The sequence below is a fragment of the Lycorma delicatula genome, chromosome 13, assembly GCF_047948215.1.
Source record: "Lycorma delicatula isolate Av1 chromosome 13, ASM4794821v1, whole genome shotgun sequence".
In the NCBI taxonomy this organism is placed as follows: domain Eukaryota; kingdom Metazoa; phylum Arthropoda; class Insecta; order Hemiptera; family Fulgoridae; genus Lycorma; species Lycorma delicatula.
Window position 1 is genome coordinate 15671764 of NC_134467.1, and position 21697 is coordinate 15693460.

General features: G+C 28.9%; 1 protein-coding gene across 1 annotated transcript in view; it reads right to left on the reverse strand.

Moving 5' to 3' along the window:
- Nucleotides 1–21053, reverse strand: part of dpn (deadpan) — a 33917-nt gene extending 12864 nt beyond the window's left edge. Inside the window, exons 1-2 of the mRNA XM_075381692.1 lie at nucleotides 20964–21053; nucleotides 7830–8862 (exon numbers count right to left, since the gene is read on the reverse strand). Of these exons, the coding sequence (XP_075237807.1) occupies nucleotides 7830–8862; nucleotides 20964–21044 (1114 nt within the window). The 5' untranslated portion in view covers nucleotides 21045–21053. The remainder of the gene's footprint in view (nucleotides 1–7829; nucleotides 8863–20963) is intronic.
- Nucleotides 21054–21697: the final 644 nt, after the last annotated feature.

Genomic DNA, 21697 nt, shown 5'->3' on the forward strand with positions numbered 1-21697 from the left:
TTGTGTGTGTGTATATATATATATATATATATATATAAACTTTTTTTTATTGATAGTAATTAACCAAATAAGATTTCAAAGCCTGTGTATGGGAATGTGTGACAGAAACTGTACAACAAATTATAAATGTCACCTTATCGGGGTTCAGACCTGCGACTTTCTGGATAAAAGACCAAAACTCTACCAATTTGCCATGGAGATATACATTTTCGTTTGAAGCCTTCTCCTACTTGTTCAATAACAAATGCTTTGATTTTTTTTATTTTATTTTAAATTTTGAGAAATCCATTTTATTATAGGAATTATGATTAGTGTGTGATATCTTGTTCTTAAGACTACATTGTATAAAGCTTTTTTTTTAATTTCCAATTCTTTGTTTTATATATATATATATATATTAATGTAACATAGTTTTGTAAAAGAATCAAGTATCTGTTATATTTATTAATATATGGTAGGCATTTTAAAATCTAATAATAATCACATGACAAGCGTACATTAATTAGTCTGTAAACAATTTTTTGACCAAATTTTAAATATATATGTTTGAACAGAAAAATAAAAAAAAAAACATCAATCTATACTAATTGGAAAAGAAACACCAGAATTAGTCACTGACATCAACAACTAAATTTTTACTTAAAATATCACAAAATTGGAACATAAAATTACACTCAAAAACCTTTTACTTAAAATGTAAACCTATACGGCCATTTAAATCATAAGAAATTCAGAAAAAGAATATATTCAACAAAAAAAATAGAGAAAACAAAAATTGAAAAGATGAAATAAATTGACATATAAAAAGTACTTATAAAATATATTATAAAACAAGTAATTTTAACAAGCGTAAAAAAAAAACAAAATCATTAACCTATACCATAGGTTAATGATTTTACAAACATTGTTACATTTATTTTTAAGCTAAACTTGGCTTTCTATTCAGGGATTGATTTAAATTATCCAATACTGGAACATTTGATTTTATATTATCGCATTTAGGATTTTTATATTACAGCTGTAGACCGCAAGAATATGTTTCATACCTACAGATGGCAAGATATATTAAATGTTATAGAAAATGAACATTCATTTCGATGTTTACATTGGTAAAAACCAAAACTTATTTTTATCATGTCAATTGTTTAACTTATTATTGTGAATTAGATTTTTAGCGGCTTATTTTGATTTATTATCTGAATTATTTCTCCAAAAAACAATCCTGGAATACCATTCTGGCTAGTTCGAGCACCAGTAAACCCCTGTTTCAGATTCATTTTTGGTAAGCGGGTAACTGCTTTTTTCTTCCAAATCAGAGGGTATTTAAAGGTAATTTGCAGAGAAATTATAAATATAATTAACCCAAACTTAACCTATGCTTGCTAGTCAAGTTTAGAGAGCGAAGTGAGCTATAAAAAAATATAGAAGAATAATCCAAGATTGATTGTTAACATCGAAAATTGGTCCATTTTTGGTAAAAATGTTATTTGTTTATTGGTTTATTTGGTTATTGTTACATAAATGTAAAAATTCACGTTTTTATTGTTATTTTTGAGAGAAAAAAAGTGCTTACCAAAAAAGGTCTCCTGTTTCTATTGGATTACCAAGAACAACAGTTATTTTTATTTTTTACTTTTAAATTTTATTTTATTCTAAAAACCATCAAAAATACTTATTTTATCATATTTCGTAAGTAGTGTTTATTTGTCAGTTCATATTTAATATTACTTCTTCATTGTTTTTACCTATATTTATTTTTTCCTCAACATCTACTAATAATGAATAATTAAGAAATGAAATTATCATCTAGTTTTACTTAAAGTAAAATATCTATAAACTATTTTTGAGTGCAATCTTCCTTTCTAATTTACTTCAATAACCATTAATACATCTCTTTATTTGTATTAAATATATTATGACAATATAAATCATTATATTAAAATAGATTAATAATTTTCATAAATTTATGTTAATATAATATTTTATCTACTGTAACAAACTAAATTATATAAAAAAAAAAAACACATAATACTTAAAGGTTTATCATCTCTATCAAATGATATTTTTTAATAAATAACATATTTTTAAATTTTAACAGATTTAAAGTAAGAAAATTTACATCAAATACATTTTATAAATATATATATATAATTAAAAACTAAGTTATTCAATCAAGCCAAAACAAATATAGGATTATCATAAAAATCAGTTTAAGATTTACTAAAATTTGTAAAAAATTCTTTAATTACATTATTATGTAAAACAAATCTAAGGATCTTTTTAATTATGTGTTAATATAAATTTGAACATTTACTAACCTATGTATGGGGATGGTTCAAACAACCTAACCTCAAGAAAATGGGGATGGTTCAAACAAAAACAGGATGCAACAAAATATTTCCAAGAAAACCAAATTTTGATAAAATAACCAATAAAATATATGCATGAGCTCATGAAATGACATCGAACCTTGAAATAGCAAGAGATGATTTGTATGTAAAATGAATACAAGGTACATAAATATCCTACCCTACTAAAGAGCACTTGTATGTGTCTGTATGTATGTCCCCCTTAGCTATGTCTCGTGTTGGTCAGATGTATACTTGCTATATATATATATGTGAAATATATATATTAACAATGTATTATTTTATTTTCGAGATAGTTTTTCTTAATAAAATCAATTATTTATGTTAAGACTTAGGTTTCATTTCCTTCTTTTTTATTTGTAAAAATAAGTTTTTCACTTTTTTCTTACTTTTTATAAATTTTCACTCTTTGTTTTACTCTTTATAAATTCTCTTACTCTTTTAAATTTTTGTTACTATTATTAAATAAATTTGTCTAATGCTCTGTTGTTAGTCAGTCTTGTAATAATTCATTCATTCATTCAATATCGTAAAACATAACTATTTTCAATACAAATAAATTGACACTGAAAATACTATCAATTATCCATTATTATATGATTTTTTTTGGCCTTGTAGTTACAGTTAAACATACATATAGGCAAAACACGTGGGTCAAATCAAATGGCAAATCATAAAGGACAAAATTAGAAGAATTTTAAATCCTACATATCCTCCTTAGCGATTTATTGATATTGAAGCCAACTTCTCTTTTGTTATTGCCTCAAGGAAGGTTAATTTCGTATTACGATAATTTGTTTCTTAAATTGAATATAATATATAAATAATAAATTAATTTTTTATATTTAAGTATCCAGTTCTCTTATAGAGTGAATTTGCACATGGATATTACGAATTTTGATGAAAATGTTAGGAGTATGCTGCTTTAAAAGATGTGTAAACCATTCTAAACAAAATTTAATTGGAAAGATTTGCTGATATTTTTTCGCTTTTCCTTGATCAATTTTCATCATTAAAAAAAAACATTTTTACACAAGAGGTAATTAATTTTGGACACCTAATAATAGCATTCTAAGATGCTACCCAGAGGGCCTACCTGCGGAAGCGTGCCTGGCATGCTCTGCAGCTAGTATAATAAATAATTCAAAGTTTCTGTTTTTTAAAATTTTGTTTTTCATTTATTATTGAAATTAATGGCCAAACAGCATATAACATTTTGCAAATAAGAGATGGCAATAAACCATTACAGAGTTAAAAACCAAAAAGACAGAAGATATTTTTTTTTAGAGGTGGGGGAATAAATTTTAAGAAAGATTTTTCTAAAAATATTCTTATATAGGCTAAGTTTAAAAAATCCACTTCAGTAAAGTTTTTTTCTAAATCTAACATACACTTAACCTTCAATTAAGGTTAAATTACAAAAAAAAGAAAATTTTTTAAAAACTTTTCTGCATTTTAGATCTGGAGTCAATAATTAAAAAAAAAAAATTGTAACCATTTTTTAATAGCTTTATATAAGTATTTAAACAGAAGGGAGATAAAACAAAAGGACAAAAAAGCATATATTTCAATTTTAAGGGGTGGATGTTAATTTTTTGAAAAATTTTTTTAAAATTATATATGCATTGTAAGTAACAAATCTGGATTTTTTCACAATATCCTCACACCACATTAAAAATTTTTTTAAATTAATATCATCAGTGCCCCCCATATACAAAAATATTTTAGTCAGATTTGAAGAAAATAAATTTTGTCAATTATTAGATATAAGACTAAACGCAGTGGACACACACATATTAACGTACATACATACATACATACACACATAAATATGATTTTTTGGTCTAGATTAACTAGTTGGACTCTAAAATTTAAAGATTTGCAAATAAACCCGAATAAACTTGTTTTTTATTTTGACATGATCACCATACTTTCTCCTTTAATATAGCTATTCTAACTATATTTACCAGGAAAATAAAACTATAAATAATGGTGAGCCAAGAAAAAACCATAGAATTAAGATTTCATTTTCATAAAGGAAGAACTACATAGATCATTTAATGCTGTCATAAAGGGCAGTTTGTAGTGAAAGTGAGACTATTTCCTGACTATGGAAAACAAAAGATAAGTAGTTTTTCAGTAATCCATCCTGGCACAAGTGGTATTAGAAAATTGGTATGCGAGTTAAATAAAAAAAAATATCGCATACAACAAGCAGTTAATCACCCATTTTACTCATCCTGATTAAGGTCTCTGATGTAAAAGTAAAAGTTGTATAATTATTTTTGTTATAAATAACAGTTTATAATTTACTTTAGCTTTTTAAGAAAGTTCAAATATGTATTAACACATAACCAAACAGATACAAATCTAGGAAAGACAAGACAAGAAATTAATAAACACAAGATAGATTGATTTAAATATAGACAATTCATCAACTAAAAAAAAAAAAATTAGGAACATATATGAATTGTCTGATATTTAAAAAACATTAGATAACTACAATTAATTTTAAAAAGCATTTTTATAAAATGAATCCAAAAAATCTTATACATATATATATATATATATATATATATATATATATATATATATATGTTATAAATATCTGTTTTAATCAAGCAAAAAAAAAAAAAAACTATGATAATAACTATAACAAATATTTTTAAGTATAATTCAAACATTTTTTCTAAGTGTATTTTATCAATAAAGAACAGTAATGTCACTATTTTAGAGTTGCTTAGAAAATAGATTAAAAAGAGTACTGTGCCATTATAGGTATAGTTAGCATACCTAATCTATAATTTTGAATAATTTTTTTATAAGGAAGCACAATCTTCAAACATAAACCTTTGAATAATACAACTGTATATTTCTGGCATAAAATGCCAGAAATTTCTAGCTTAAAATGCATTCCTTCCCTCTAGATGATGAAAATGAAAATAATTTATTACTACCTACACAAGTCAAGAAAAACTTTTCTAGAATGAATTTTTAAACCAGTATAAAATTAAATATAGAATTAACTGAAAATATTACGGTTTAAACCTACATTCTCATGTTAATAATGGCTTATTTAGTAAACTTTACAAGTTTGTAGGTTAAAAATGAAAAAATTAAAGAACTGTTATTTTTTTTTGTTTCTCGCATTACCTCTAGGATTCATAAAAGTTTTAACTACAATACTAAATTTAAAGAAAGTTATAAAAGTTTTTGTAAGGTTCTGTTAAATAGGTTTAAATAATATGTTTTTAAATCTGTAAAAAAAATTTTTTTAGCACACTAAGTGAGTTTAAGGTTTGTCGTGTCTTTGTCAACTGAACTGTCGGTTGGCTTAGGTAGGACAGGCAGGCAAGATTTGTTGTTCTATCTAACCAGATGACATCAATCCTAATACTAATAACATGAAATATTTGTGTATAAAATGCAAACACAATACACTAGTACACTAGACATAGCAGTTGATGAGGATATCTAAATCTTTTGGCCCAAAACATCACTTACATCTTATATATTCAATTATCCATTTTGTACATGAAAACAAAAACTATAAGTGAAAAGAGAATAATGCAAACACAATTTTGTATTAAGATATTAAAAAAAATATTACAAAACAGTTTAAATTATGATATCTCAGCCTATTTCCAAAAAAAGAACAAATTTAGAGAACAAAAATTTTATACTACAAATTATATTTGACCTGTAATAATACCAAATTTAGAAAAGAAAAAAATAATAAAAAATTGTTTAATAAACTGAAATAGTCAAACCTATTTTTGAAGGGCAGGGAATTAATTACCCCAAATTCAGTTTACAAATTGTTTCCACTATGAAACTGGTTCTCCATAAAAAACAATTTTAAAAGTTATTTAAAATAGTTTTAAATGTTGGGATATTGAAACAGTCAACGTTAGAAAAATTTAAATATTAATAAATGAGTTTATATGATTTTTTTTTAATATTCAGTTTTATTATTAAGTGGTATTTCTCATGATATTAACAAAAAAAATAGTTTTGATAAAAATTCTCATAACATCTTAACTCCTTTGAGATTTATAGATTATAGATAATCCCTCATACCTCCTCAAAATTCTTAAAATGAATTTTATTTTTCAAAAATATATACAACTTTCAACTTTTGGAACAACTTTCAAAATTTTGGAATAATGAAATTTGTTGTGAGATTTTAAAGGCAAAAGACAAAAATTCCTGATAAGTAAAAATAAATATGAAAAAATAGCACATATTTATATATAATACATTAATTGATATTTTATAACCTAGGTTTAACTGTGTATTAATTCAGATCTCAAATATTTTGAGAAATACAAAGATTTAGATAGGGAATTCAATATTTCTTTAAATTCATAGCAATATTTTTTCTTATTATATAACAGCTAGAAAAATAAAAATTTACATTATATTTTCAATTTTTCAATGTAACTAATTTAACATTTTTAATAAACATAGTTTATTTTCTTAATTAATAGGTTAAACTTATGATTTTATTTAAACAAGCTTATTTGTCTCATTAGAAAAATTACAAAATCTAAAATAGTGACATAAACAACTAAACAGTTTACCTAACCTTTCTTTAGACAATCAAGAAATCTTATGATAATTATATTATAATTAATCAATAAAATACACAGATATAATGAAATTTTTTTTAAAAATGAAAAAGCCCAACAAAAATATAATTTTTTTTATAAAATACTATTTGTTAAAAACATATAAAATTTTTATATTGAAAATTAGAATTAACGTTCAAATTATAAACAAGAAATTACCATGGTCTCCACATATCGCCACCATTATTATTATTGTTGTTATTATTATTATTACTATTATTATTAATTTGGGTCATCATTTCCATTGTACCAATTGTTGTCGTTACAATTGTAGATTTAGAAACAGAATCAAAAGAACTTGATGCTACTGCTGTTGCTGTTCCTGTTCCGACTGATAAATCTTCAATTTTATCAATAATTTCATTATTATAATTATTATTATTATGTATACTATCATTAGATAATTTTAATATTTTTGGTGAAAATGATATTGGTGTAATATTACAATTATTAATAAAATTTTCATCTGAAGTATTACTTTCAAATTCATTACGTGTACGTTTTAATGACACTTTATTATTTTTATTATTAATAATACAATTGTTATCTTTTTTTAATGAAAAATCTAATGCAGGATGTTGATATCGTAAATCGTTATTATTCATTGTTAACCTATTATTAATATTATCATTCGTTACAACTGTTAATGGTATATGTACTGGTAATGATTGTGGTAAATTTTTTTGTTTTTGTAATGGTAATATTGTCATTTCATTATTTTCATTATTATTACAGTTTATTTCATTATCATCTTCGTTTTTTATTTCTTTTTCATTTTTAATATTATAATACGTCGGTACAGTTTTTAATAATAAATTTGTATTATTACTATTATTTTCTTTCAATAATGGTAATGGTTTAACAGCTAATACAGGTGGCGTAGTTAATTTAGTCGTTAAAAAATTTGAATTTTTATTTTTTATATTATTTTCTATCTGTAATAATGATGTCGATGATATTTCAGATGATACAGATGTATTCGGACTCATATCAGTTATCGTTTTTGGTGGTGTTGTATCATCGTAATTTATTGATGACGATGATGTTATTGATGACGTTGGACTCACCATCGGTGATTTTGTTAATGAATAATTTCTTTGATTATCTTTAATCATTGTTGGTCGACATACTGCCGTAAATGCACTTATATGTTGCATACGATCGATTGTATTTATTGGTGTTGTTTCAGATGTAGTTGTTGTCGATGGAATCGGATGATTACGGTAATGATTATGAATGTTTTCGCCTGAATCATTTGATGGAACAGGTAGTTGCGATTGTTGTAACATTGTTGAAGTTGTTGAAGTGACAACATTAGGCGGTGGTGGAGGAAAAAACGGTAATACATTACCAGGTAATTGTTGTGAATTTGGTAATAGTAATGCTAATTCACCAGTCGGTAATCTACTTGGAATTAATTGTAAACTCGTCATCATACTTTGTAAACGACTTGATGCATGATTATTATTTACATCTTCTGATAGCGATGAGATTGAAGAATTTTGTTGCGATAAATTATTTGATGTATTATTTAAAAACAATGAATTATTACTATTATTATTGTTATTACTATTTGTCCCTTGATAAGTTGATGTGAGTTGTGGTGATATTTGTTGTAAACCACTTACACACGACGCTAAATGTGAAACTAATCGCTGTTTTACACAATTTTCAATACCTTCCATATGATTAATATATCTGCTTACTTCCGTTGCGCATTCATTGAAACCATTTTTAAATTTATGTAAAACTGTTGGATCTGTACCCACTGCTGTCGATAACTGCTGTCTTTGTATAGTCTGTAAATGCTTTACTGTCATTTCTAATATATCTGCTTTCTCTAATTTTGAATGTCGTGCTGGCTGAAAAATAAAACAAAAAACATATATTACTTTTTAATATAATTTAAAAAAATCATAAAATATATATTTTGATTGACTGATTGATTAGCATGATATCCGAAATAACTAATACTGCTTGTCTTGATTTGGAACCTGTACACAGCTACATCTGTTGTTCATATTAGGAGTGTACCTGCAACAAATTAAACCCGTGGATCACCAGGTCAGGAAGTATTGTTAATTACATTTTAACGAGAGAATGGTGGTTAGGAACAGTATCAAAGAGCCTTGCATTAAAATATAACTGCTTTGAGCTGGTCAAGAACTACAAACCTCCCTCATGGAAAGGGTAACATTTATCCATCTACTCCACTCTAATATATACAGCTAATGTCATTTATGTTATTTTATTATGCATCCTATATTAGCACTATTTTTGCGGAAAGAAAATTTTCACATGCACAACTTCAGATAAAATACTAAATCTCAATGTAATTGATGTAGTAGTTTCGGAGATTTTCAAGCCACAAAATCTTATGCGTTGGCTTTATATGTATTTAATTGAATTGTATTTTTGTGCTCTTCATAGCTCAAAAAGTAAAGAAAATTCATTTCCCTCTACCACTAATACCATGCCATCTAAAATAATGTCGTACTCTTCTTCAAAAAATCGGTAAAATCACAAAAACAAACATAAGATACTTGTATTTATTTAAAAGAAACAGAAAACTAACAATGTATTTATATATACATATAGAAAACTTAAAATGTGGGCAATCCAAGTTGAAATAAAAAGGTTAGCCATCAATGTAGTAGACATCAATTCTCTTTTCCTAGTTTGATTAACAATCTGGAATTTAAATGTTGTAGACTACATACATTGAAAGCAAACATTTTTGTTCAACTTTGACTGCCCATAGTTAAGTTTTATGTACATACATGTATGTTTCATATATATATAAAAAAAAGTTTAGTTTTTTTTTTTGGTAGTAACTTAATGTTATTGGAATAGCGGTGGGAGTATCTATTGAAAATGATAGCATTTTTAGTAGTGGGGATGTGGGGATTTTTGTTTTTTATTAGGTTGGGTGGTGGGGGTTTATTATTTTTTGCTGGTGTTGTTTTTTGTCATTTGTGGGTTGTCTTGATAAAGTCCTACATCTTGGATGAAACGTCAAGGTTTTCTGCTTTTATTTGTTTTATTTTTGATCTAATGAATTGTATTAGGAAATGTTCTATTAATTTGGATAATTTTCTAACTTATTTAGTTAAAAGGTATATTATATAAAAAAAAAAATATTTTAAAGTATGAATAAACTTCAATAATTCTCTTTTTTTTAAAATGGCCAAAAGTTCATTAAATTATTTGTTTTTTTAAGAATTTACTAAAAAAATAAGTTTTACAATTAGGTCAAGAAGTGTAAAATATCTTTATTTTATGTATTTTCAAAATTAGTATACTTATTCATATGGATGCAATTTTGATGATTTTTTTCTTTACAGGAAATTCCTCTAATAGTCTTGTGTCTTTCTTTTTCAAAAAGCTTAAATAGAAGATTTTCATTACGGGGAAAAATTGGTAAATTACCGTCAATCAGAAGCATTCCTTTAAGGGTTGATTTTCTCCTTCTTCTTCAGAAGTATATTAATATAAAGACATACAGTCTGTTATTTATTTATATATTTATTCTGATCAAAGTTTTAACATAATTTCCTTTGATTAATCTAGACGAAGGATTGTTCATTTTTTTATTCATGAAGTAGAATTTCTTTTATTTTTTTGACATGCTTTAATTATAAACAGAACCGCAAAGAAAGATCGGGGGATACTCATCCCTGCCACCATTTTGGTCCAGATAATTGAGACCAACATTCTCGATCCCACATACTCACCTTTTCATTCTACAGCATAGTCCCCATGATGTTTTCAGAGGATAACATACTCAATTCTCTCAGTCATGTTTCCTTGTGCTGCACGAACCTGTTGCACACAAACACAGTGAGCTTAGCAGTGTCCTCCTTCCCACAACAGTCATATTTTATAGAGGATCTCAATGCCTGCAGACACAGGTATGCTTTGAAGTTTTTGTGACCATTGAAGAACTGGGTTAACTTATACATATATGCCCCGTGCTTCCTGTAAAGCCATCTCTAAATATCCAGGATATATTTATGGGTTTATCTACCCTTCACTGGCTGATCTCATTTCTCCTGCCAACTCTGAAGGAGTAATCTCTGTCTTGCTTACCTCCCTGGAACATTGCCTCTCTCTTTCAAGCGAAAAGATCCAGGGGCTACTTTCCCGGAAGCATTGTTCAAGATGGTCCCGTATTTGCAATATACCTGTAAGGGGGCAGCGCTATGGATTTCAATGGAAACAGCGATTCAGAATCGCCCAGGCTCTCACTTTTTCGATTGTGACAGGCCAGGATGGTGCTTCATACAACACTTTTAAGAACATCAACTGTGACATAACCCCCTGCATGTACATGGAGTGCTCCCAATATCGGATATTATTCGGCCGACAACAGTAAAAGGAAATAAATTCCTTTAAAGGAAAAAAATCAATAAAATTAATTAATTTTAATTACCTTAAAGGAATCAAATCAAGGATTTGATTCCTTTAAGCTGGCTTATCTATCCATACTGATATATATATAAATACTTAGCAGAATAAAGGATTTATTTACTTATTCTTAATGGTAGCAACAAGTTGATGCCCAGTAATAATCACTGAGAATGGTTGAAAATTAATTTTTAAGCATATCAAAATAACATGCCTGACCAGAACTCAAACCCAGAACCTCTAGATGGTAAACAAAGATTCTAATACTTTACTACATAAACCAGCAATATATATATATAGATTATACTTATATTCAGACTATTTTCATTCAAAAATTCAAGAAAATTAATAAAAATATATTAATTATTAAGTAAAAAAATAATAATCCATATTCCAACATTTCAGAGAGCCTTAACCTATACTAATTAGCTACATATTTATAAATGATATACTTTTTAATTTTTATCACGGTATAAGTTTGTCTCATCTTAAGACTCCTTGTGAATGGCATTTAGCTAGAAAGGTTTTTTAGATCTATTTAAATTTTTTTTTTAATTTTCTTTTATTATTATAACAACTTAAATTTACATATTTTTAATTAATTTAGATGCTGCCAATTTCAAAAAGTAGAAATTTTAAAAAGAAATGAAATAGTATTATTTAAAAAATTTTTTGTGCAGTTTTTATGAATTTTATTTTATTAAAGAAAAACGTTTTATCACCACTAAAAATTATATTTTTCTTTTTTCATTTCTGCTATTAAAAAAAACGATTAGAAAAACAAAAATTTAATTATAAAATATTTGTTTTTTGTTATTTGTTAAGTCATCCAAATTTTTTATTAATCTAACCATTGTATAAGAACCATTCTACAAGACAATTGTAATAATAAACTTTACCATAAACAATGTCTACTTTATTATTTCACAGACTGTACCACTAATGCCGTGGGAATCATTGTGTTGTGAACTAGTCTACAATGACCTTGCTGACTGGCATGCTTGTTTGGTTTCAGGGTGCTATTGGTAGGTTGTAGAACCGATGGTTGTACTATATAACACGACACCGCGTCAAGTGAGTCCCTTCCCGATCTATAACGCAACCCGGCAATGATGCACTTTATGGGAATGAATGCACTGTGAGAATATTTCTTTCTTTTTTTTTTTTTCTCTTTAATTCATTCCCCCCCCCCTTTCTTTTTCCCTCACTCACTCACACTCTTTTTCTCTGTTAAACATCACTCTTTCTTTCCCTATTTATTTACTTTATTTTTTCTTTACTACAATCAAACAATAACAATAATCTCTATTTTCTCTCATATATATATATATAACATTTCCGACCACTTATCCTTTAAAATCCTTTGACCTTCAAATCAAAACACCCATACAAAAGAAATAATACAACTTCCCAAGAGAAAATTTTCTCTTTTATTTATTAAAAACGATTCATCCAAAAAAAATATGCTACTGTATTATTTTTTTATTTTTTATTATTTTTTTTATCAAACATTTTACGCTTTATTTATGAAGCTTATTTTAATAACTTTTATTGTTTATAAATTATATTAAATCGTAATATTTTTACGCGTTATTGATATTTTTTTTGTTTTAACCAATATTTTTCTTACTGACATCCTTTGCTCTTTCCAATCAGTAGTACATCTCTCTCTCTCTCTCTCTGTTATTTTTCCTGAATTATTCTATTTTATTTTAAGAAAACCCTTTTTCCTGACATTTCTATTTATTTTTTAACTTATTCCCGATTTTAAATTCGGGAATTTTATCAAATTTACAATTTAATTTTATCAAATTAAATTGTCATTAAAATTTGGCTTATGAAAACTCTTATGCATTATTTATTATATAAAATTTTGTGAGGGCAGAATTTATATATACAGAATGCTTCACGAAGTATGTAACAAATTTTCAGAACATGTTCATCTTGTTAATTATAAAGTAGAAATTTCATACAAAAAGGTTTGGTAACGCTTCTTTACCGAGCAAGATTTCGACTTGATTTCTTCGGTAAAATTAAGCCAGACGGTAATTCTTAAGATTCAAATTAAGGGAAAAATTAAAAAATAAAACTGATTTGAAAAAAAAATAGGACCTACTATTTCATTTTTAGCAGTTTTCGAGAAATCCTTTTAGGGACAAAATAATTCATCTAGATAAAAAAAACATACATCGCACTGCTCATGGCCTTACAATATATTTCAGAGCGACCGAACATTTTTCTTTACATTTAGTTCAATTATTTTTGAAGAAATGAACGTATGTATCTTCCGTAAGGTTTTCATTGAAAACAAACGATTCCAGAATTTTGTCATAAATAACGACACACTAAACATTAAACTGTAATCTGTGTTGGAAACTAGTTTCCACAGTACAATTTAGATTGTCTTCCCTTCATAAATGACTTTTTTTTAGAATTGAAGACTCCCGTTTCTCATAAAAAGTGTCTTCTTCAGTAAATAAAATTAGATTTATCTTATCAGCGTTATGTAGAAGCCGATGACAGAAGTTTAATCGCCGGGGGTAATCTGTTGGCCACAAATTTTGAACCTTCTGCAGACGAAAAGGATAAAGATTTTCTTTCCGTAAGATGCACCACAGTTTGTTTTATGATAAACCAGTGCGATACGAAATTCGCCTTGTATTAATGCTGAATCACACGGTGATTTACTTGGCGTACAACGGAAAATAAAAGAATGTTTATTAGATACAGACAGAATAATACAACCCGTCGGGTTAATCGACTGATGAACTCGTCATCTCAAATCAGCTGAATTAGAGGTTTAAATTCGAGAGGTTTAAATTCTAGTAAAGCCAATTTACTTTTTTAAGGATTTGAATACAAGATCGTGGATACCGGTGTTCTTTAGTGGTTGGGTTTCTATTAACCACGCATCTCAGGAATGGTCGAACTGAGAATGTACAAGACTACACTTCATTTTCATTCATACGTATCATCCTCTAAAAGTAATACCTTACGGTGGTTCCGGAGACTAAACAGAAAAATAGAGAAAAAAAGTCTGAATAATAAGATTTTCTGTGTATTTTTCATCTCTTTTGCTTCAATAAAATACCCAATTTTTTAAAAGTTTAATTTTTTTCATTGGCCGTTACATTAATTTTCTTAGAATTTCAAGTTTTGTTACTAAATCTTTCGCATTTATTAGTCATTTAACAAAGCTATTGGACCGACCCCGAAGGAGGAAAAACGGTTAGATAAGGGTTTTAGTCGGTAGGGTGCGGGTACACATAGGCTCTTAATAACATCTAGCCGAAACCGTGCGAGTCCGACACACCCCCATTTATGACGGCGGGGGGTGCGTAAATGGCATTTCTCAGACTCATCTATAACAAAAAAAAAATCAAAGATTGGACGTGGTGGTGACCACTGGTCCACCAGGTCCAATTCATTTTAAGAAATAAACATTCCAGCAATTTCTAGCTAATAAAGAAAATTTAGCGTTAGAGCATCGTGCTGAAAAATCATTTGCAATCTAATTTCTAAAATTAAATCCTCCAAAAGAACCAGCAAATTATTTTTCAAAAAATGAACTCATGCATTTCCCGTAAGGTTTTCATTGAAAACAAACGGTCCCAGAATTTTGTCATAAATAATGCCATACCAAACATTAATGTAAGAGATCTATTTTGGATTGTTTTCGTTCCATAAATGACTATTTTTAGATTTGAAGATTCCGTTTCTCATAAAAGTGGCTTCATCAGTAATAAAATTGAATTCACCTCATCAGTGTTGTTTAGAAGCGAATGACACAAGTTTAATCGCTGGGGGTAATCTATTGGCCGCAAATATGAAGGAAAAGGTTTTTTGAATTTCCTTTTTCTTTTTTTTAGCCTTTATTGTTGGGGGATTGGGGGTATTTGATCTAGAGAAAACTTATTAGAAAAACTTACATTTCGTTTAATTTTAACTTTTAATCTTTTTAATTTTTAATAAGAGTAATATTTTGGAAAAATCTTTCAACATTTATTCACCACCTCTAAAATGTATATATATATATATATTTTACATGGGGATGTAGGATGTAGAGGGTATACTGAAATGAAACGACTAGCACTAGATAGGGAATCTTGGAGAGCTGCATCAAACCAGTCAAATGACTGAAGACAAAAAATATATATATATATATATATATATATATATATATATATATATATATAAGTGTAAGTCAATTATTATCCGCAATTTAGTTATATTTTTGTTTATGTTGGTTGTACTGCCATGTTGCGTAGATGACGCATGCGTGGTTTAATTGTTGTTATGTCTGTTCAGGTTTAATGCTGCCAGGTTAGTTCAATTAACCCACTGGGTTGGTCTAGTGGTTAACGCTCTTCCCAAATCAGCTGATTTGGAAGTCGAGAGTTACAGCGTTCAAGTCCTAGTAAAGCCAGTTATTTTTACACGATTTTGAATAGTAGATCGTGGATATCGGTGTTCTTTGGTGGTTGGGTTTCAATTAACCACACATCTTAGGAATGATCGAACTGAGAATGTACAAGACTACACTTCATTTACACTCATACATATCATCCTCAGTCATCCTCTGAAGAATTATCTAAACGGTAGTTACCGGAGGCTAAACAGGAAAAAGAAAGTAAAAAGGTTAGTTCCATTATCGCTGCCCTGACGTTAACCGTGGCTGCTCCGCTTTCCGTTTGCACCAAAAAAGAGCAACGTTCAGCGATCCGTTTTTTGTGGTTAGAAGGTGTATCAGGAGCCAAAATCCATCGAAGACTTTCGGTACAGTACGGGAAGAGTATGTTGCCGCAACGGAGTGTCTACGAACGGATTGTAAAATTCATCAAAAACGGTCGCACAAGTATTACGCACGACGAAGGAGCCGAACGACCGTTTACCGCCACAAATGAGGAAAAGATTGAGCGTGCACGTGACTCGGTTTTCTTAGACAGACGAGTAACTACTGATGAAGTGGCACATCGTCTGCAAATTAGTCACGGTTCTGCCTACGAAATCAACCACAACAGAGTTAAGTTTCATAAAGTCTGTGCAAGACGGGTCCCAAAACAACTCACACAGATGCATAAACTAACGGGCTTGGACATCTGCCAAAAACATTTGGATCGCTACGATAACGAACGTGATATCTTCTTAGACAGAATCATCACCGGTGACGAAACACGGATCCATCGTTACGAGCCGAAGAGTAAACGGCAGAGTATGGAATGGAAACATCCATATTCGGCCTGCAAAAAAACGTTCAAGACCCAACCGTCCGCAGGAAATCTGACGCTTACGGTTATTTGAGACTCACAAGGCCCGGTACTGGAACATTATGAGGAAAAGGGCACGACAATAAACAGCGCGCGTTACAGTGAAGTGCTTAACGCCAAGTTGAAGCCTGCAATTCGAAGCAAACGCCGAGGACTGCTGTCAAAAGGTGTTGTGTTGTTGCACTGCTGCTCATACTGCTGAAACGCTCCAGAAACTCGACTTTGAATTACTGGCACATCCTCCGTATAGTCCTGATCTTGCCCCTTTTGACTACCACTTGTTTGGTCCACTCAAAGAGGCATTAAGGGGCCGTTGATTTACCTCGGACGAAACAGTGAAAGAAGCGGTGCATTCATGGCTCGCAGCTCAACTGAAAACCTTCTTTTATGAGGGCATCAGGAAGCTTGTGCAACGATGGACCAAGTGCGTTGAAATGCAAGGGGGCTATGTTGAAAAATGATGTACATGTAAGTTTCCTATTTGTATTGCAGTAAAATTTATAACTACATTGTGGATAATAATTGACTTACTGTTGTGTGTATATATATATATATATATATATATATATATATATATATATAGTCCCAAAGTATTTAATTTTTATTATTAAAATTTATTTACTATCTCTCTTCATCATTTAAAGAAGGTTTAAAATTAAAGTAACTTTTGCACCTATTATATACTTGTTTTATTACTATTATATTATACACCTACACTATTATATTCTGGACCCAAATTGAGAAGCAATCTTTTTTTATTAATTTCATAAACGTTTTATTTGCACGACTAAAAACAAAATTTATAATTATTAAAATAAAATATTTTTCTTGTGAAAAGAAATATTCACGAGTATCCAGGAACGACATGGAATATTTTTCTAACTTTTTTTTTTAATTTCAAAAAGGGGATAAAATTCCTTTTTATTGAAATTTTCACTTAGTAATTAATACGATCAGGATAAATATTTATTTTAAAGACTACTAAAAAAAAGATTTGATAGAAAATACCATACTTTCACCGAGAATCGAACCAGAGACTAGCAAATTAATCATTATTCTATCTAAAATTTTTATATTTTCAAACCCAAATTTTTATCGAATGGGGTCCCGTATTTAATGATTCCTTATTTTATTATTTTTTTTAATGTATTATTCATCACAATCTTATATATACATTTTTTGTTTAACTATATATATTGAATTTATTTTAAGCCAATCCGCCAAGTACAGAATTAAAGAAACACTTATTTTTTTATTTCCTTTATATTAGAGCATTTTCGGCCATAAGCCCATCCTCAGTAATGTTTTCTGATTTATTATTATTTTTTTTTGTCTTCAATCATTTGACTGGTTTAATGCAGCTCTCCAAGATTCCCTATCTAGTGCCAGTCGTTTCATTTCGGTATACCTCATACATCATCCTACATCCCTAACAATTTGTTTTACATATTCCAAACGTTGCCTGCCTGCACAATTATTCCCTTCTACCTGTCCCTCCAATATTAAAGCGACTATTCCAGGATGCCTTAATATGTGGCCTATAAGTCTGTTTCTTCTTTTAACTATATTTTTTTTCCAAATGGGTCTTTCTTCATCTATTTGCCGCAACACCTCTTCATTTGTCACTTTATCCACCCGTCTCATTTTTAACATTCTCTTATAGCACCGCATTTCAAAAGCTTCTAATCTTTTCTTCTCAGATACTCCCACCGTCCAAGTTTCACTTCCATATAAAGCTACACCCCAAACATATACTTTCAAAAATGTTTTCTTAACGTTTAAATTAATCTTTGATGCAAACAAATTATATTTCTGAATGAAGGCTCGTTTCGTGTTTGCTATTCGGCATTTTATATCGCTCCTGCTTCGTCCATCTTTAGTAATTCTACTTTCCAAATAACAAAATTTTTCTACCTCCATAATCTTTCTCTTCCTATTTTTATATTCAGTGGTTCATCTACATATACATTTCAAATCAGAAAGCATTACTGAGGATGGGTTTATGCCCGAAAGTGCTCTAATGTAAAGGAAATAAAATTAAAAAAAAAAAATATTTCTTTAATTCTGTACTTGACGGATTGGCTGAAAACAAAAAGTGTTCAATATATATATAAATCAAATTTAACGTACAGAAGAATTATGGACTATAAAAAGACTAATTTAAATAAATTGATATATATATATATATATATATATATATATATATATATATATTATAAAACTTAAGTAAAATAATTATTTAAACGAAAAGTTACACCATTCAAATAAATGATTTAAAATTATTCATTTGACAGTAAAATTCGATAAATAATATATATATATATATATACGAGGTGCGACAATAAAGTAATGAGGCTGATTTTTCTTTCCAAGATGTGGCAACCCCGCAGCTTGCGTAGGCACACCATCTTTGACCTTGGTCTATAAGCTACTTCTAGTCCAAGCGGCACATTGATGCAACTGCTCGGTCGTAAGTTGTGCTGTAATAAATGAACACGTGTTTGTGTCTCTCGTCACAGAAATGAAACCGCAATATATTGCGCGACGGTATGCCATTTCTTTTTGCGTTAAATCGGGTGAAAACGCTACGATAAGCTTCAGAAGGCTTTTGGAGAGGAGGTTATGTCAAGAGCTCAAGTTTTTCGGTGGCATAAAATTTTTAGCGAAGGCAGAACGAATGTTGAAGATGAAGACCGCAGTGGACGACCATCAACCTCACGGACAGATGTCAACTTGACCGGGGTGCGTGAAATCGTACGATCTGATCGAAGATTATCCGTGAAAATGATCGCAGAAGAACTCAACATCGATCGAGAAACGGTTCGTCTAATAATAACTGAAGATCTTGGTACGAGAAAAATTTGTGCAAAAATGGTTCCCAAAAATATCGCACAACAACAGCGAGAAACACGGAAAAATGTGGCACCCGATCTGTTAGAGCAAACGGAAATCGATCCAGATTTGTTGAGCCGTGCTATCACTGGTGATGAAGGTGGTAATCAAAGGGATAACCCAGACCAAGAAAAGCTCGCATGTCAAAGTCAAAAGTGAAATGCATGCTTATGTGCTTCTTCGATTCCAAGAGAATTGTTCATAAAGAGCGGGTGCCTCCTGGACAAACAGTTAACCGATATTTCTACGAAGAAATTTTAGAAAGACTTCGTAAACGAGTTCTTCGTGTCCGTGCCGACATCGCTGATAATTGGATTCTGCAACACGATAATGCGCCATCCTGTACTGCTCTGTCAGTACGGCAATTTTTAACCTCAAAACAAATTTCAGTACTACCACAACCACCTTATTCATCAGATATCGCTCCGTGCGACTTTTTTCTATTTCCAAGAGTCAAAATGGCGGTCAAGGGACACCATTTTCAAACAACACAAGATGTCCAAAAAGCTGTGGCGAGGGTCTTGGAGGATATTACAGAAGATGAGTTCCAGAAATGTTACCATCAATGGCAGAAGCGCTGGAATAAGTGTGTGCAATCAGAGGGGAACTACTTTGAAGGAGACAACACTAAACATGACTAAAACGGTAAGCAACATTTTTTTTTCACATCGGTCTCATTACTTTATTGTCGCACCTCGTATATATATATATATATATATATATATATATATATATATATATCGTATTTCATTTAATATAATCAAATATATTATAAGAATAATAATGTAATTACATAATTTCAGAATGGGTATCGAATGACTTTCGAATTGTATTCAAAAATGTAGAAAAAACGTTTCGTTCACCAAAGTTTAAAAAAACTTTACGTGCAGAGTAGGAGTAGATTTCTATCTAACGCGTTAAACAATCCCCTCCACTCCCCGCGAAATGAACTACTACGCATCTATCAGTTTTTATCCACTTTATAAATTTTAACAAACGATATATTTTCCGATAAGTAACATACGAAGTATTTTCAAACGATAAAAAAGTTCTTTTCAGTATTTTACAGTTACACATTCCCGGAATATTTTTATAATATATATATATATATTTTAATTTCAATACTGGAATTTTAATTTTACATCATGTTAAGACATAAAAGTTATAGAAAAGGTAATAAATATGCTTAAAATGTAATATTTTTTTTAAAATTAAAACAAATTAAGGAACAGTATTTTTTAAAACACTCTTTATATGAATTTTTATTTTTACGACAGTTTTTCGTTGAAACTTTCAAAAAGGATTTTTTTTTTAATTTAAATAAATTATAAAACACACGCACACCCACATATACACAACATTAGATAAAGAGAAAAAAAACTGTATAATATACATACATCTTTTTTCATAGCATCTAATATTAAAGTTTTCAATTCATTTAGACAGTGATTAATTCTGGCTCGTCTTCGTTTTTCCATAATTGGTTTGTTGCTCTGAAAAAAAAATAAAAAATAAATAAAATTTAAAAAAAAATTTAATAATAAATTATGATAAAAACTACCATTTCGCTGAGTAGCATCTTTTACCTTTTATCCGGAAGGTTCTGAGTTCTTATCCCGGATAGACTTAGCAAATTTACCATTAAAAACCTAAAATTTAGCGTAATAATTTTTATTAAAACTGTCTTCTTTTATATTCAAGTCATAGAAATAAAAACTTTTATATAACATTTTATGAAACGTCCAATTTCAGTTATCAGGAGAATATTACATTAAAAAAAAAAAAAAAAAAAATGGAAATTTAGATTTACTATTTTTGTGAATAATTATTATTTACTAGCAGACCAGGCAATGCTTCGCTATTGCTAGATTTGAATCTATATATATATATATAGATTAAATGAACACAATTGAAAGTTTGATAAACATTAAAAACATTACGAACTTCACAAAATTTAACCTTTCACTTTATCCCTTTTCCCTTTCTCACTTTTTCTCTATTTCCCTTTTTCCCTAAATATAATATCATTTTCCCTTTTCCCGCGCGTAAATCGGTCCAGTAGTTTTTTCAGTCTATAAAGGACACACATATGAACATTGCCTTTTATACATATATACGAGGTGTGATAAAA